The 19,235-nt window shown below is 42.1% G+C and overlaps 1 protein-coding gene across 1 annotated transcript in view; it reads left to right on the top strand.

The window, feature by feature from the left end:
* The first annotated feature begins 330 nt into the window (after positions 1–330).
* LOC127047032 (killer cell lectin-like receptor subfamily G member 1) overlaps positions 331–19,235 on the top strand; it is a 39,085-nt gene continuing 20,180 nt past the window's right edge. The window contains exon 1 of the mRNA XM_050944865.1: positions 331–421. Within this exon, the coding sequence (XP_050800822.1) occupies positions 331–421 (91 nt within the window). The remainder of the gene's footprint in view (positions 422–19,235) is intronic.

Raw genomic sequence — 19,235 nt, 5'->3', positions numbered from 1 at the left:
AGATGGTCTAGGTTGATCCATTTGAATACCCAGTTTTCTGAGACTCAGAGGTAACCAGAATATATTGTGATTATAAAGTTAAACAGAGGGCAGATAATAGAAAAAGATGATAGGATGGATGTACTGAACTCTGTATGCCATTTAATCCTGCACTTCTGTTCCTCTTACTACAGACTGTTGTAATGCAGGAAATTATGACCAATCATTGCAATATCTTGTTATTTTTTTACCTGATATTTCTAGATCCATTCTTTTTTTCATCAAATGCCATCATCCATCATAGGCCGCTAAAGGAAAGTCTACAGTTTCCACACTCACCATCCTCTAGAAATGAGAGAGCAGGAAGTGACTTACACAGAAGTGAAATGTCACACATCTGAGCAGCAGAGGAGACAAAGACCTAGGAACTCTGAGAGCAAAGGTATTGTATGTTAACTAGCTGGTAACATATTTTCTGTTTTACTGTCTATGGTCAAACATCTACCCTTATCCCCGGAACTGACACTGGATTTTTGGAATAGTAAAGTTAGAATGCTCATTTGTTATGTTGCCCAATGCCATGCGGCTAAGACCATAACAGCATCTACAACCAATCAGGTTGATGGTCATTGAGATTTGAGAAAAAGACTCACAGCTCTGGCAGTCATGAACAGTACTCAGGAGCGCAAGCACCTGGCAATGGCAGTTATAGAGGGGCTGGTTTTCAGACTGCTCTGGTGGATATCTTTGGGACCTGATGTTCCTCAGATAAACTGTAATCTGATGCCAGATAGTCAGACAAGGGGCTCACTTTTCCCATCTTTATGGTGTCATAAACAGATTGTTAAGGGTTAATGTATCTTGTACCTGTAAAGGGTTACAAGCAAGGAACGGGACACCTGACCAGAAGACCAATCAGAAGACAAGATACTTTTAAATTTGGGCGGAGGAAAGTTTTTGTGTGTGTTCTTTGTCCGTTGTGGGTTCTTCTCTCGGAGGGTCTGAAAGAGACCAGACATTACTACAGGCTCTTTAAGTTTCTTTTCTAATAGTAAGTAAAAACAGGCGGTTTAGGTTTTTTGATTGTTTTATTCTATTTGCAATTGTGGATCTGGCTGGTTAACTTTTATGTGTGTAGTTGCTGGGAATATTTTGATTTGTATGGCTACTGGGGGAAAAGTCTCTTTCTGGTTTCTGTAAGCTATAGGACCCTGTAATATTTGCATCTTGAAGTTACAGAGTTAATTCTTTACTTTTTCCTTTCTTTTATTAAAAGATTTCTTTTTTCAGAGAACCTGATTGATTTTTTTCCCCCTTGTTTCCCTTGTGTTATTCCAGGGGATTGGGATAACTCACCAGGACGAGTGGGGGGGAGACGGGAGGGGGAGAGATAGAATCTCTCTTTGTTTTCCTTGAATCTGTTTGCCTCTTTGTGGAAGGGAAGGGAGATGCTTCTCTGCATGGTGATTTAAGAGGTTGGATCAGTACCTCTCAGGATAGCCCAGGGAGGGAAATTCTGGGAGGGGGAAAGGTGGGGGAATGGTTTATTTCTCCTTGTTTTAAGAACCCAAGGGATCTGGGTTCTTGGGGTCCCCAGGGAAGGTTGGGGAGGTCAGAGTGCCCCAAAACAGTATATTTTTGGGTGGTGGCAGTGCTATCAGATCTAAGCTGGTAATTAAGCTTAGAGGATTCAGGTGCTAGTATCTCATTTTCTGAACTCTAAAGTTCAGATCTGAGAAGGAATGCTATACATATGGTCATTCTTTTTAGATTCTTCTGCTCCATCTCCTCCCTGGAAGATCATTGCAATGATTCTAGGGATCCTCTACCTGGTGTCACTAGGAGCAGTGGTGGCCTTGATTGCCAAGTGTAAGTAATTGCAGAAAAGACACTAGGGGACTGACACACTCCTGAATTAATCCAGTTTTATGCCATTGTCAGTCCACTGGTATTAAACTGTTGTAAAACTAATGTAATGCAGAAGAGCAGATGCAATGGCTTGTACATAACCCCTCTCCTCCAGCCATCCCTTGATTTAGGGTGTATTTTGATTTGGTCCCATATATTATTCTTATGAGCCTAGATGTTAGGCTTTACTTTCCTATGTTCACTGTGGAATATGCACCTTCTTCTATACAGTGATTATTGTTCAGAGGAAATTCACAAGTAAGTCCTTTCATACATGTTCAAGGAATCAAATTTCAAGACTCTTCTTTAGCAAAAAAAAGTAATGTTATCAAACAAACACACAAGCAAACAACCACAGTTAAACACTAATTTTACAAGAACAAAGAGTAATACCATGATTCTATTTGTGTTTCCTTAAAATGCAAAATTGATTTTTGATTTTAAGTGGTGTAATTTATTGATATAATTACAAATGCAAGTTTTCCAGGACTCCCATTCATCAGGAAATTTTAGCCAGCTGGAAAATGTATATCAGCAGCAACAGACTAATACTTCAGGTCAAGAATCATACAAAGAAACTGGAGGTAAATATTTCGGTTGGATCAGCTTGTTAGAGGGCTTTCCCTTCACCCTCTCCCCAGGTTCTTGTCATGCAGACAGAAAGCAGAAGACAAGAAGTCCGAACTGCAGGCAATGCAATGTTTATTGGGGTCAGTCCCAGGCAAGCATATCCATAGCTCTACAGACCAGTAAAGTCTGTTTCCTAGTGTTCTGTTCCCAGCTCTGACACCACAGAGCCTTTACCCCATCTCCCCCTTCCCAGCTCTGAAGCTGCAGAGCCTTGCCTGTGTCCTCATTCCTAATTCCCACCTCCTCCTCCTAATCAGGCCCAAATATACCTGCAGTGCATGCTCCTACCACACCCCTTACAACTTATAGTCATGTTCCATTTGGGGGTTCGGGAGCTGGGGTCTTCATCCCACATCTTTTGTATCCCATGGGAGGGGTAAGGAGTGAGGCTGTGCTCTGGTCAAGCCCAGGTTTTTCTTTGGCTTTTAGTGTTTCTTATGCCTGCCCCCCATTTCCCCTTGTCCCTCCTGACTGATTGCTTGACCTTGCCTTGTAACACTTTAACTGCTCTATCCCTTATCTCTTCCCATTGTGTTAACCAATCCATCTGGCTAGGGAGAAGCAACACATACAGTGTCTTTTGTTCTTTGTTCACATATATAGAGATATAAGAGTATCAAAAAGTCAACCCCAAAATTCTATATGAGGCTGACAAACAAGTCTGTATGCAAACACAGCTGTCCACATTGTTCAGCTTCCTGATGACAAAAGGATAAATAAATTGCATATAATTATCCCATAATATTGCAACATGAAGATTCTCAATAACAAAGGCAAATGAAAACAACTAAACGTGATGAATGAGCAATGTAGTGAGCTCTAAGAATACACATTTTGCTGACGACATATGGCTGAAATGAATAGAAATGGAGCTCACCTCTTGCTCATGCACTCATTGCTTCTTCAGTGGCTCAAGCAAAAACCGATGGGATTCCTATTCATTGAGCTCAGCAGCTTTAGGTTGAAGTACGAAAGCAATAAGTGCAGGAGCCCTTAGAGGAGTGAGAGGGGAAACAAACTATTACAAAATTAAGTAAAGACATTTATTTAGAATAACCACATCAGCGTATAGCCTCTTGGAATACCACAGCATAAGAAGAACTGGAAAACAGAAGTTGCTGTAAATAATAAAAACCCTTTTTGTGCTGTGAGAGGTACAGAATGAGCAGGCCAGCAATAGCTTATGTGAATAATGAGGTGGCTTGTGCAGTGATCAGATCATAAGAAATCTACATCCATATTTGGGCAGGCCACCAGTCAGCAGCTAAACTACATGCGTCCACTATCTGCAATAGAAATGATACCTTTCAGCTTCCATAGCACAGGCCTCTGTCACTTGAGATAGATTGTGGGGATTATATCCTTTTTAGAGGCCTTCATAAACTAGGGAGAAAATCCAGCTCTTGAATACATTACTTTCTATCCAACAGAGAGCAGTAGGATAACATATACAAATCAGTAAATGACATTAAACAATATCAGATTGCATCACACATATCAGCCAGATATCTGATGAGGCTATGAATGTGTTTTCTTTTCAAGGAAGTAAATTCAACTCTTGCCCAGAGAACTGGAGGAGGCATGGAGACTACTGTTATTACTTTTCTACAAAATGGAAAACTTGGCAAGAGAGTAAAGATTATTGCCTGTCTTTGGGCTCCAACCTTCTTAAGATCAAAAACAAGGAAGAACTGGTAATCTCTTACCCTTCAGTTCCCAGAACCAACCTCAGTATTTTTGAGCAGGACTGCAAGACATTTTTTTCCCCACAGCCCTATTTACCAACCAGTACAGATTCCTGTCCACCATGATCACTGCAGTATGCAATAGGCCAACTCAAGGATTTGAGGTACTTAGGAAGATGATTCCTTGAGTTCCGCCCTAATATAACTGACTCACACCGTGTATATAACAAGACTTTGTGCACTAGTAAAAGATATGAAAAGAAATCCTAATCCCAACTGACCCTGAAGCCAAACACATTTGCAATCAATGCAAAGACATGCATTGATTTCAGCATGTTTTTTATTAGACCCCAAACTAGCAGAGGCAGCCTGTGGAGAAGGTCCATTGGCACCAAAGGGTGAAGGTGCCTCACATCCCTCCACAACTCCTGGATCTCACTAAGGAGCAGTAATGACAGTGCCTCATCCAGTATCCCCAGGTGAAAGGATGGTGGCTGGCCTACGGAGTGACCCTAGAGAGAGAGAAAAGTTGCAACACAAATGTTACTGAATTTTCTATAAAATCTGTGGGTCTATTAACTAGGAGCAAAAAATAAATCTAACTCTTCAGGGACAATTATGAGCAGGGCAGGAAACTCCTCAGTCACATTCCATTTCCTGATAGCCATACAGCGATAAAATGGTCATATAGTGTGGACTGGGATTAAATGATTTGGTTATGTTCCCATACAGGATTTCATAAAGTCAATGACATTTACTTACCACTGTATTGGACTATCCCGTAAGACAGACAATGAGCCCTGGATGTGGGATGATGACACAGCTCTCACCAGTGACCTGTAAGTGAGACTCAGTGACAGAAACGGTTCTTTTCTGTTTGGGCTTGCTATATATGTTCTGCAAGCAGAAGGCTGGAACATTGCTTTTATGCCACAGCTAAGTTTAGGGGACATATGAAGCTCCATGGCCACTGAGAAGCATTGGAGAAATGGTGCCGCAGGTGGGCAGTTTTTATCCAGGGCTCCTCCAGACACACACACAGATTTGGGGAGGCACAATTTGTTTCATTCATTAGGTTCATTCATCTCTCCACTGGCAGGCCTGCCCCACTTCACTGTATATTTAGTATTTTTCCTCATTTTATTATTCCTACAGGACAACAGGAAGAAAATGAGATCTCTGTTATGCAAGAGAGGGGGATGAGGTGCATTGGTAAAGTTGTTGGGAGGAGGATCCCTGGTCTGGAATAGCAGGGCATGCTACAGCTCCGGAGTCAGGGATATTGGTAGAGCTGTGATAGGAAGCTGTCTATGCCCAGCCTAGTTTTTTTCAAAGCTTTTTCCTCTTGATTTTCATGAATGTTAGATTGTTTTAGAAACTGTGCCCATCTCTCCCACCTGCTGCCCTGCTAACTGCACAATGAGTACGACTGCTGGGGATTTATACATGTCACTGGCAGGCAGTAAACTGTGCATTTCCATCCTAGGTTTACAGTCACCCAACATGCTACTCTACAGCACTGTGTACTTTTCCTCAGTAAAGGAGCCAAGTCTGATTCTTGTGATGAGCAAAACCCCTGTATCTGTGAGAAGAAAGCAGTTCACACAGACCCCACTGCACTGGCAGAAGAAGGATGAAAAACCATACCAATCATTTGCTGGTGCATCTCGATTCCTGAACACAAAGATCACCCTTGAATTAATCCTCATCCCTTGGTCAATATATCACATTTGTTGTTTACTACCATTTACAGTCATTTTCAAATACTTCGCTGTGATTACAAAAATGTTGAATATTTGCAAAAAGGACATAGGTATTCAGAATTAGCAATAGCAGCTTCATTTGATAAACCACTTCCCTTTAGACTGGTGAACTGCCAGCCAGAACACCCTCACTACTTTCTCATTAGCCCAAACTGTGGTATATTTAGCCATGAAGCTGTGATGCCATTTTTCCTGTGTATGGAACCTTGAAATTTCTAAGAACCCTGTTCTTCTTTAGAGAGAGCAGCCATTTTATTCTCAGAATTACCCCAGCATGTTATGGAAGAGGCACACAAACTGTTGTGGTGGGGGCATCCCAGGTTCATTAAAGGGCTTCCCCAAACACTTGCCTGAGAGAACCCTGCTTACCTCCCTCAAGGGGCAAGTACCAGTTTCCCTTCCTCAACATCTAAGGATGCAGGAATTAATCCCATGAACAAATGCTGTATTCAGCTATAAACCAACACCTGTATCTGGGCAGAGACAAACCCTTGATTACTACAAAGGGGGTCATTCAGGAGCCCTCACGGGGAGCGCATATTCCTCCATCCACAGCAATGGTCCAACATACTGAATGCCCAATGCCTAGATACAGAGAGTTGATCTGTAACTCAATTAAGAGTAGAGTTCGGCATGAAACATTTTCCTTTCCTGCGAGAATTTTTGAGATAAAAAAAAATCCTTTCCCAAATCAGGATGGAAAGTCAAAATTTCCCTTTCAAAATATCTGGAAAAATATGAATCAGGCCAATGGAAATGTTTGATTTTGCTTTTGACCTATTTAAATATTTAATTTTATTATGCTACAATTATTAACTTAAATTTCAAACCAAAAAGTCATTTGACAACTATTCCATTGGAAAAATGTTGAAATAGGACATTTCAATAATTTCACAGCTTTTTTTCACAGTTCTTTCAAAATGGAAAATTTGTTGAAACTGACTCTTTCCCATGAACAGTTTCAGGTGTGATGACTTGATATTTTCCAACCAAAAATGTTTTGATGAAAAATTCCCAACCTACTCTAATTAAGAGTCCAAAGTCCCATCCATCCCCAGTCTCTTTGTTCCAAATAAGGTGCTTTCTGCTCCTTGTGCTGATCATTGGTGCTTGGCTGTAGTACAAGCTCAGGGGATCAATACCTGCCTCTGCTGCTCTGCCTGGCACCCAGCTCTGTGTGCTAGTGAGAACTCCTGGGTTGGGTCTAAGGTGTGCCTCCAGCCTGCTCTTTGGGGCAATCACCTAGTCCAGGGGTAGGCAACCTATGGGACGTGTGCCGAAGGTGGCACACAAGCTGATTTTCAGTGGCACTCACACTGCCTGGGTCCTGGCCACTGGTCCAGGGGGCTCTGCATTTTAATTTAATTTTAAATTAAGCTTCTTAAACATTTTTAAAACCTTATTTACTTTACATACAACAATAGTATAGGTATATATCATAGACTTATAGAAAGAGACCTTCTAAAAATGTTAAGATGTATTACTGGCTCGCGAAACCTTAAATTAGAGTGACTAAATGAAGACTCGGCACACCACTTCTGAAAGGTTGCCGACCCCTGACCTAGTCCCATGTCCAGTGAGAGGTGAGCTGGCAGCAGGGAGTCAGGGCAGAGTTTTATTCCTATTCGTCTAGCCAACATCTCTCTGTGGTGAGCTGTCCTCCACATATTCCCTCATCAGTCGCAGCTGATGGGGATGGGACTGGCCTTTTCTCACAGCTGCTGCTCTGTGGAGTGGGGGTTCCACCCTGTACTCTCTGCTGGAGATTTCAGTTTTGTGCTTTTTTGTTTGTTCTTTCTCTAAAATAAAACTAATTTTAGACTAAATTTATGGCTGGTCTTTGTGTTTGGAAAAAATATTTAAAAAATATAAAATAAGCAACTACCAATCAGTTGCTTAAACTATCAGTGAAACATTATTTTAAGAGGCCAGTTAGTGAGCTATCAAGTTAATAAATATAGTACTTAAATAACTGTAACCCCATTTGGAGGGGGTACTCCTCAAATACCACACTGAGTGTCTAGGGGACTCCCCTCTGGACTGTAGCAGCAATGGTGGCAGAAGTTCAGGATGCTGTTTCTCACGTTGCCGACAGTCCAGAGCAGAGCAAGAACTGGGGAGCAACACAACCAGAATCAATCATAAACCAGAACTCGGAGACAAAGGGTTTGGTTTTACTTTTGTTTTTGGCTCTGTTTGGAGTGCAATAGGGAAAGCAGCATCACAGGGAGGACCCTTCTACCCTCCACATTCCTACCCCAGGGAAGACATGGAGTCCTTTTGAGAGTTCTGGGACATTGACCAGTGTCATCTCAGCAGGCACCAGAAATCAGGGAGTCAGAGGAGAGTCACATCCAGGCTACCAAGAGCTAAGCTAACTATACAGCACAGAGAGCCACAGGGACGATCTTACCATCTTTGGTGTGAATACTTTTTAAGAAATGTCTGTTTTTCTCTTTTATTTTAAGATGGACACTGACTTCAGTTCTGCACCACTCATCAAAGACTGAGCCTCAATTCACTATCTGCCATGAGTGCTGGAAGGGAGCACATGGATTATCATGTAAAAGCAGCAAAGAATCCTGTGGCACCTTATAGACTAACAGACTTTTTGGAGCATGAGCTTTCGTGGGTGAATACCCACTTCGTCAGATGCACGTAGTGGAAATTTCCAGGGGCAGGTATATATATGCAGGCAAGCTAGAGATAATGAGGTAGTTCAATCAGGGACACAAATCAGATATTAGGAATGGCAATATACAAAAACCTGTAGGAGAACACTTCAACCTCCCTGGCCACACTAGAGCAGACCTTAAGGTGGCCATCCTGCAGCAAAAAAACTTCAGGACCAGACTTCAAAGAGAAACTACTGAGCTTCAGTTCATCTGCAAATTTGACACCATCAGCTCAGGATTAAACAAAGACTGTGAATGGCTTGCCAATTACAAACCCAGTTTCTCCTCCCTTGGTTTTCACACCTCAACTGCTAGAACAGGGCCTCATCCTCCCTGATTGAACTACCTCATTATCTCTAGCTTGCCTGCATATATATACCTGCCCATGGAAATTTCCACTACATGCATCTGACGAAGTGGGTATTCACCCATGAAAGCTCATGCTCCAAAACGTCTGTTAGTCTATAAGGTGCCACAGGATTCTTTGCTGCTTTTACAGATCCAGACTAACACAGCTACCCCTCTGATACATGGATTATCATAGTTGTCTTGCAAAAGGGTAAACCAGTCCATACTGGTTTTAGTGGGACATTATCACTTAGAATCATAGAATATCAGGGTTGGAAGGGACCTCAGGAGGTCATCTAGTCCAACCCACTGCTCAAAGCAGGACCAATTCCCAACTAAATCATCCCAGCCAGGGCTTTGTTAAGCCTGACCTTAAAAACCTCTAAGGAAGGAGATTCCACCACCTCCCTAGGTAACCCACTCCAGTATTTCACCACTCTCTGAGTGAAAAAGTTTTTCCTAATATTATTTAGTCAGAGTGAAACAAATTTGACAGGAGAGATTGAGGCTGAGCTGCTGCTCCTTGGTGGGAGGCAATTTCTGCAGGGTGGTGTGAAGTGGTTAACAGGACCTATTACACTGTGAAAATTCTGCACTGCAGAAACTGTAAGAAATGACTGATTTTTGGAGATGGAAACAGAAAGTCTGTTCAGCTGGGAGAAAACTACTGAAAGACACTAAAACACAAGGGTGTAATGATCTCTTCCCAACTATGATTCTCCAGTTCCAAAGATTTTAAGCATACATAAAAAGATCATGCATGGTGGAAGAAGATAGGAGAGGAGTAAGAAAAGCATGATAATTATATCTGAGCAATCTTAACTCTTAGAGTCAAATATTGCTTTGTTCTGAGCTCTATGTGTAAAGGCAGGTCATCTCAAAATAGCAGCACAAGACTGGCACTTCCTGTGTGGTTTTAACCAGAATATTTAAACAAAATTAATATTTCACCTATCGGCTACTGCTGTGCTTCTTGTAACAGGACTGTCAGACTTTAGTCCTCCCACAATAAGGTCTCTTAAAGTCAGACCTGGTTGTGGGCAGATTAAAGGAGGTGATGTCTGAATTCTACTCTCCTTTCTGAAACCTACTCATATCAGAATAAAGTACAATTTTCTCCCTGCTTTGCCTGATTGTGATAGTCAACATCATGAAGTCATGATTGATCCTTTATTGTCCATATTTATGTACCATCTCAGAGCCTTAAAATCTTTCCTGTGCAGTGGAGGAATTCCACTGAGCATCAAAAAAGTTGAGCAGTTAGTATTTGAGAAGATGACATTTAAAAATGCTTTAAAAAAAACAGAAATAAAACACAGTCCCCATCTAGAAGAGAGTAATGCATAGTAGCTTGCTTCCACTGAAATCAATCGGACTACAGCTAGTGACTTCAACTGGAGAAGGAGCAGGCTTTAAATTAAGGAAATAGCCCAGGATATGTCAAATGAGTTCATAAATATGTGTTGTGCATCACAGTTCAATTTGTTTTGAAGTATGTAAAGTTAAATTTTACATTTCAAGATTATCAGAAGCAGAATGCATGAGTCATAAGGGTAATTGAGTAGATACACTATCTGAACTGGTTAACTAGTGATTTCCACAACTTGGCTTTTTAAACTGTAGTTTTCTGATTACAGAGCATACACAAAAGGTTATATTAGTCACTTGAACAACTTTCAGGATGAGTTAACATTTTGAGGTAGGACTATAAAGAGGATTCAGAGATCAGAGGGACAAAAGGTGAGAAGACACATGTGCTGAATTCACAGATGTTGGTTGATTCCAGTACACTGACAGGCTCCTGCAGACCATTGTACTGTGAGACTAAACTTTTTAATACAAAAGTCCTGCCGTGCATTAAGGACTGCAGCAGCAGTCTCATAGCTCTATTGGATGTTAATCAGAACCATCTACTTTGTCAGTGCACTGAATAAAATTCTCTATTTCTATGCCATAACTCACTAGAATAAAGCAAGGAGATGGTGACCTACACAGAACTGAAATACCATAAGGCTTATGAGCAGCAGAGGAGACAAAGGACTATGAACTCGCACCCATCAGTGCTGAGGCAGGACCAAGTAAATCTAGACCATACCTGACAAGTGTTTGTCCAAACTGTTCTTAAAAACCTCCATTGGTGGGGATTCCACTGCCTCCTTTGGAAGCCTATTCCAATTTTTTCCTAATAACTAACGCAAATCTCTCTTCCTTCAAGGCTCTCTTGATTACTTGTCCTACCTTCAGTGGACATGGAGAACAGTTGATCACCATCCTCTTTATAACAGCCCTTAACATATTCAAAGACTGTTATCAAGTTCCCACTCAGTCTTCTCTTCTCTAGACTGAACATGCCCAGTCTATTCAACCTTTTCTCATAGGTCAGGTTTTCTAAATTTATCATTGATGTTGTTCTCCCCTGGACTCTCTCCAGTATGTCTGCATCTTTCCTAAACGTAGCACTCATAAATGGCCTTAGGACTCCAGCTGAGGCCTCATCAGTGCTGAATAGGAAAAGCACAATTACCTCCTCTCTCTTACATACAACACGGCTGTTAATACAGACATAAATGATATTAGACTTTTTCGCAACTGCATCACATTGTTGACTCAAATTCAATGTATTATCCATGATAAGCCCCAGATCCTTTTCAGCCATCCAACCACCTACCAATTATTTCCCATTCTGTAGTTGTGTATCTGATATTTTCTTCCTAAGTGTAGTAATTTGCACTTGTTTTTACTGAATTTCATCTTGTTGATTTCAGACCAAGTCTCCAATTTGTCAAGGTAATGTTGAATTGTAACCCTGTCCTTCAAAGTGCTATCAACCTCTCCCAGCTTGGTGTCATCCATAAGCATACTCTTCACTCCATTATCCACATCACTAATGAAAATATTGAATAGTACTGAACCCAGGAGATTGAAGCCCTGAAAACTACTTTTTGAGTATGGTCTTGCAACCAGTTTTGCATGCACATTGTATTAATTTAATCTAAACCATATCACCTTAGTTTGCTTATGATTAACATGGGACTGTGTCAAAAGCTTTACTAAAATCAAGATATATCATGTCTACAGCTTCCCTCCTATCCACTAGGGCAGTAGCCCCATCAAAGAAAGAATTTATTTTGGTTCGGCATAATGTTTTGTCTTGACAAATCTATGTTGTCTGTTATTTATCACACTATTATGCTCTTGATGCTTACAAATTGATTGTTTAATAATTTGTTCCGGTATCTTTCCAGGTATCCAACTTAGGCTGCCTGTTCTATAATTCCCCAGGTCCTCTTTGCTCCCCTTTTTAAAGATTGGTACTATGTTTGCCCTTCTCCAGTCTTATAGACTCCGCCAGGAGTTCTCAAACATAATTCTTTATGGTTCCGAGACTGCTTTAATGAGTTTCTTAAGTACTCAAGGGTGAATTTCATCAGGCCTCAATGACTTGAATACATCTAACTTATCTAACATTTATCCTGCTCTTTCTCTGTTTTGGCTTTTGTTTCTTTCCTTTCCTTGTTAATTGCATTTAAGTATCTGGTCAAAAATTACCTGTTTAGTGAAGACTGAGGCAAAATGGGCATTAAACACCTCAGCATTCTTTATTTCATCTGTGATTAGCTCTCCTTCGTGCTAAGGCCAACCTTCCTTCATCTTTCTCTTGCACCTAATGTATTTACTATAGAACCACTTCTTATTGCCTTTTATATCCCTTGCTAGGTGTAACTCATTTTGTGTCACAGCCTTTCTGATTTTGTCCCTCCATGCTTGTGCTATTCTTTTGTACTCATCCTTAACAATTTGTCCATGTTTCAAGTTTTTGTAGGATTCCTTTTTGATTTTCATGTCATTAAAGAGCTCCTGATAAGGCCATATTAGCCTCTTCCTATCCTTCCTTGACATTGGGATAGTTTGCTGTTGAACCTTTAATATTGTCTCTTTGAGATACTGCTAGCTCTTTTGAACTCACTTTGCCCTCTGACTTTCTTCCCATGGTATCTTACCTACCAGTTCTCTGAGTTAGTTAAAATCTACATTTTTAAGTCCATTGTCCTTATTCTGCTGCCTTCGCTCCTTCCTTTTCTTAGAGTCCTGAAATGTATTATTTCATGGTCACTCAAGTTACCTGTCACCTTCAGATTCACAACCAATTCCTTCCTGGTACTCAGAACTTAATATAAAATGTCTGTTTCCCTGGATACTTGCAGTTAATGCTGTTAGGCTGTGTACCTATTGGGTTCCGGGAAGTGAGCGGGCAGAAGCCCGCCCACTGCTAAAGGATCCCTGCCCCCAGCCTAAGGGGAGGATGTACAGGACCTCAAAACCCAACTGAGTTCGGGGGACAACTAATAAAAAAACAGGGACAGGAGTGCGGTCAGAGAGTCAAAAGAAGGGAACCTGACGGGGACACCGAGCAGAGAACCCCGGACAGAGCCCACTGCTCCTCAAAGGCATCAAGGGAGCCAGTGGATGCCGCCCAGAGGAACTCTTCCCGCATACGTGAACAGACAGAGGATCGGAAACAAAACCCACAGTCACAGGGGTCTCCACTGGCCAACCGCCTCTCCCTGGTTGTGTAGATGGCTGTTTTAGCCAGGGTGAGGAGGAGGTTGACCAGGAGGTCCCGGGACTTTGTGGGGCCATGGATAGGGAGTGCATAAATAAGGAGGTGAGGGGAAAAGTGCGGCCAGAAACGTAACAGTACTGTTGGGCTGTGTACCTATTGGGTTTCTGGGAGCTTCTGCCAGCCCACTGCTAAAGGAACCCCCCCCACAGCCTAAGGGGAGGATCTACAGGACCTCAAAAACCCACTGTTGGGCTGTGTTCCAGGGAGGTACCCTGCTCCTGCCCTGAAGGGCTTAAAACAGCTGTGGCTGGGGCGAGAAGCCTGGGCTGATTAGGGAAAGTAGTTTCAGCTGTGGCCATGCCCCTATCAGGCCCAGCTGATCCCTATAAGAACTGTGAGCCAGAAGCCCAAACAGTCTCTCTCTAGCTGTTGAGTAAGATGGGCCTGGCTGCAGGGAGCTGGACACCTGGGTACCTGAGTGAAGCAGGGCTGGAGAAAGGCAGAGGAACTGGGGAGCTCCAGCCTTGAAAGCCCCAGGCTGTGGACTGGGGGTTGCAGAGGGCAACACAGGGGTAGGCCAAGGTAGCAGGTCCAAACGTAACCTTGCTAGTGATGAGTAGGCTGATACTGCAGGCTGCCCCAGGGCGCAGGGGCTAGACAATGACTGGCAGTAACCATATAATGAGGCAAGGTGGGGATAGTGGGTGGGGGGGTCCCCTGGGGAGGGGAGAATCTAAGACAGAGGGGATTACTGCTAGGGAGCAGCACCCCATGTAAAAGGGCGCCAGATCCTGGAAGGGACATGGGGCCAGAGGACAGGTGGATCACCAGGCTGCAGAAGGTGCTCTGGAGCTGGAATTGAGCTAATTCCCAGAAGTCACCAGCAGGAGGTGCCACAGGGGTGAATCTACTCGTCTACAGTCTGCCATCAGTTTCCTGTAAGGTGGGGTGATCAGATTAGCAGCACTGGCTACACAGTGAAGCCCTGCACAGTAGAATCAATTATAAACTATCATGCTGGAAGCTTTGGCTGGCTGGTTGGGTAGGTTTTTTTTCTTTTAATTTGTTTCTTGCTTGTATTTGAAGATTCAGAAGTTGAAGACTGCAGCAAACACTGTGGAAGGGCCCTCCTAACTGATTTTTTGGCACCTGCAATTTTCTAATGTTTTCTGTTACATGTACACAAACACACACATTAAAACATTGGATTGATTTTGTAAACAAATATGAGTTAATATGGAACTATTAAACTGTAGAATTTTACTTCTCTTCACCTTTTCATTTTTGAGTAGCTCTGAGTGCTCTGGTTAATGTGCAGAGCTTCTCATTTCCAATGTGGTTTAAGCCAGTGCTTTTGAAAGACATTCTCATTTCTTTTGTTGGCTGCCACTACCCTACAAAAGGGGCCAGACAGATGATCTCTCTCCCTTGGGGATTTATATACAAAGAAAGAGTAGCAGAGCAGAACTAGAATTGTTTTCAACATGAGAGGGAGACATTTGTTCACTTTGACATTTTTCAATTTTCTCACCAAATATAAGCTCAAGGGGCACCGTCCCCACTTTGTAACAATGTTGCATCATGATGATTCAAACATCCAGGCTCTTTTTAGAACTTCAGGCTGTTTCCCTTGTTAAGATTCAGGAAATGCATGTTGGTCTGAGGTGCATGTCTGTGGAGTGGATCCGCATCCTTCCCGGACAGTGAAAGCTAGTGGGAGGTTTCCCTTCTAATACTGAGGAAAATGCTTAGTGCCTCAGTCTGAGAGGGAAGGACCCCACTATCATTAGGTGCATGCAGGTTTGTCTTAAAATAACCTTCTCATCATGTGAACAAGTTGAGTAAGTACCAATTTGTCTTAAACCTTCCTTTTGTTGGGGTAGGCAATACGACCTTAATCTCCCTTCAGCTTGCTTCTGGGATCCCACTGATCTTTCATTTGCACTCCTGGTCTTACACATCTGAGCCCCAATAACTCAAGAATTTTTGGAGGCAATAGGCACTTGTTGTACCTGCCAGTGCTGTGAGCCCCTATCTTGAAACTTCCATGAACATTAACTCTATTTGGTCTTGGTGCTGTCACCCCCTCGTCCCCCATAACTTGATGCTGTGTGACAATCAGAGGGACATTTTGACTCTACCATTCCAAATATCAAAAGTCAGGGCTGTGAAAGGAGGAGGAGGTCTGACTATGGTCAGTAAAAGAAAGTATAAAGTCAGTGGCTTATTAAGATATCACCTTTGCTCTTGGTTTCCTTGGGTCTTTATTTCCTTTGCTTCTTGGAAAGAGTGTGACATTCCAAATGTGTGTTGGGTCACTTCTGGCTGTTTATAATGGTGGAAATTTTAAAGTGGATTTCAGAGTTGTGGCTAGCTACAGTCTGGATTGGATCTGAAATCCCTGAAATTCAGTGGAGTTTTCTGCCAAGTTTTTGGATTGGACCCATTTCTAAAGACAAAGTATAATTCATTAGAGGCAAATGACTCACAAAGCCTCAAGGAGGGAATTGTGTGCTGCATGAGCTGCTTGAAATAACAAATCCTTTAATATGCCTTTCCTTGTGCTTGAGCTAAACTTCATCCTTTTAAAATTAAAAGTTACACATCTATATAATCTTTCACTGTAAGAATTGTCATTTATTCCTGAATTATACAACACATGTAACTTTTATCTACACCAATGAACAACTGCTTTAAAAATAAAAATCCGATAAGCATTTGATCATGCAACCATTAACTGTACCCATAGGTCTTTGGAAAGAACCTGAAGTCCTAGGTGTATGAAATGGCAAATCTGTCCTGATCCTGTAGGTGAATATCCAGGGAAGAACAAGTCTGATAGCACCATCAGACTGCCCTGATAGAAGCAAGAAAGCTAATACAGGAGGAACTATTTTCTGTGTAATGTTTCAGCTGAAACCGCACAGGAAGTTTGTACTCCAACCCAAAGAGCTGAGAGCAAAGTGACTTTTATCTGTAAGAGTTAAAATGGTGTTAATCCCAAAGCCTGGTTGGAACATACTGTATTTATTGAGTACCAGAGTCTGTAAAATACACAGTCAATGGCACTACACAAGCTCCAAGAATATCCTTTTTAAGTTTTACGGTCCTATTGCCTTTCTGTTTACCACCCAGAATGGGCTTTGTCATCTGTTCGCTGCTATGAATTTACTTTCTAATCAAAGCGGTTGGAGGGGAGGTATGGTGGGTTCACTTAAAAAGTTCATTCATGTTTTAGAGATATCATTGGTTCTATCTTAAATGGAGAATACAACTAGAAACAGCAACAACTCTAGACCTGCACAGAGAGCTTTTTGAGTATGCCTATCACAATTGATAATCTCTCTTCATTCCTGATAATTTTCCATTTGATTGATAAACTTGGTCCAAAAATGGAACCAGTTTTTTGAAAAATTACAAACTATTTTGATTTAGCAGGTTTTGAAATGGACCCATTTGGGATTTTTTCAATTTTTTTTAAAATCTTTATTTCCATATTTTTATTCATCAGATTTTGTTTTTTTTTCCTTCTTTCCTTTTCATCCTTCCACCACCTTTCATTCTCTTCTCTTTTTTCCAGTCATTTTTAAAAATGGATTTTCCAAGAAAGAAAGAGATTATAAATAGTACTGGGCAGTATAATGGGCACATGCCTCCTGTGGCTCATCTTAAGAATTAGCTCACTACTGTCTGCACCCCATCCAGCAGTGACTCAGCCTGTTATCTCAGTCACTCCCTCTGTGGCCTCTCTCTTGCTAATCAGGAGCTAGGTGCCTCTCTTTTGTGCCTTAGCCCTCTGGCCAAATCACAATTGTTCTCAGCTTCTGGGGTCTCACCAAAGTCTCCCTCCATGTAGTCTCAGGCAGTCTCTATATCCACTGTGCGGAGTGACCCACCCCCACAGTGCCTTGTAGGGAGACCTGGGTTTTAATCTAGGGGCCCTCTAACCAGCAGTTCAGGTATATTCTTTCAGTCCTTACTGCTCCTTCCGTGGACTGCATCCTACACTCCTATTACAGGCTCCTAATCTCCTCCTTTTATCAGGGAGTGTGAATTCAGGCTTCCTCAATGCAGCCCTCTTCTCCGTTGCTAGCTCCCTGTCTTTACAGAAGCCCTACTTGTTTCTGCTCAGGTAAGCTTCACCCCCAATTAAGCCTCATTGCATCTTGGCTCCCTCCAGGTGCAGCCTATAGCTAACTAGCCTCTCTTCCTTCTATTAACCCTTCCAGGGCTAGTGTGGGATGAACGCCCCATCACAGGTAGGGTCTGTCTTTTTGTTCTGTGTTTGTACAGGAACTAGCACAATAGGATCCTGGTACATTACTAGGGTTTGTAAACATTATGACAATACAAATAATACATAAGAATAAGAAAAACCAGATGTTTTTGGTCAAAAAATGTGTTCTCCTTTTCATTGGACCTGAAACATTCAGTTCTGTGCATCTCCTCAGAAAGATATTGACAAACTGGAGGGAGTTCAGAGGTAAGCAACAAAACTGATCAGCTGCATTGGAAGAAATGACTTAACAGGAACATTTTAAATGAGCTAAATGTATACAGCCCAATTTTCCTCCCATTTACTGGGGCAACTCCATGGTAGCTGAGTTTAGCTAAACAATGATTGCACATACTCTACTAAGGTTTGATAAACATAGACACTAATGAGGGGGATGAATTATTTAGAGAGGTTCACAGGCATATAACTAAGAGTAATTAGTTAAATTAAGAAAGGGAAAATTAAGACTAAATGGACAAGATATAGGGTTCCACATGAGCTGCTTTGTTATGCTCCGTGGGGATCCCTAAATCCCAGCAGTCACTGACTGCCAGAATGGGTCCTCACAGCCAGTGTTCAGATCTGACTTCAAGTTGCTCCAACTTGCACCAGGGCTCTAGACCCGTGCAGATTTGTTCCATTATTCAAGGGATAAATTGTGTCCTAAAACCTTATTGGTTTCCAACCCATCCACCCCTTCAGTTTCATGCCAAGTGCAGCTCAGCTAGACCAGAGAATCTATTCCAAAATCAAGGGAAATTTCCTGACACTAAGAATATGTCTACACAGCAACTAGACACCTGTGGCTGGTGTGTGCCAGCTGACTCAGGCTGGTAAGGCTCAGGCTGCAGGGCTATTTTATTGCTGTGTAGGCTTGCAGGCTTGGGATGGAGCCTGAGGTCTAGGATCCTGTGAGGTGGAAGGGACCCAGAGCTTGAGCTCCAGCCTGAGCCTGGAAGTCTATCCAGTCATATAACAGCCCCACAGCCCAAGCCCTGCAAGCCCAAGTCAGCTGGCACTGGCAAGCCACAAGTTTTTCTTAGCTGCATAGACAAATCCTAAGATGCGGTATGCTGCAGAATTATTGCCCAAGGGAAATGGAGGAAGTTCCATGGCTTTGGGCATTTAAAATGAGATTGGAAGCACACTAGAAAATGTAGTTTCATGAGTAATCCCACACTGGTAGGGTTATGGGCAGAATAAACTAACAGGCTTTATTCCATCTGTAATGTCTGTGACTCTGTAGCCACTAGAATCAGAACTATCAGTCCTAATGCAGCCAGTAATAGAGATCCTGTGACAATGTTGTGTAAGTCATGAGCAACTTACCATTCAGTCCATAGCAATGACAATAATGTTTTATAATTAGATAGCTTCTTTCATCTCAAAGGATTTCAGAGTGCTTTA

Source organism: Gopherus flavomarginatus, chromosome 1 (genome assembly GCF_025201925.1).
Source record: "Gopherus flavomarginatus isolate rGopFla2 chromosome 1, rGopFla2.mat.asm, whole genome shotgun sequence".
In the NCBI taxonomy this organism is placed as follows: domain Eukaryota; kingdom Metazoa; phylum Chordata; order Testudines; family Testudinidae; genus Gopherus; species Gopherus flavomarginatus.
This window is presented reverse-complemented; position numbering and strand designations above follow the sequence as displayed.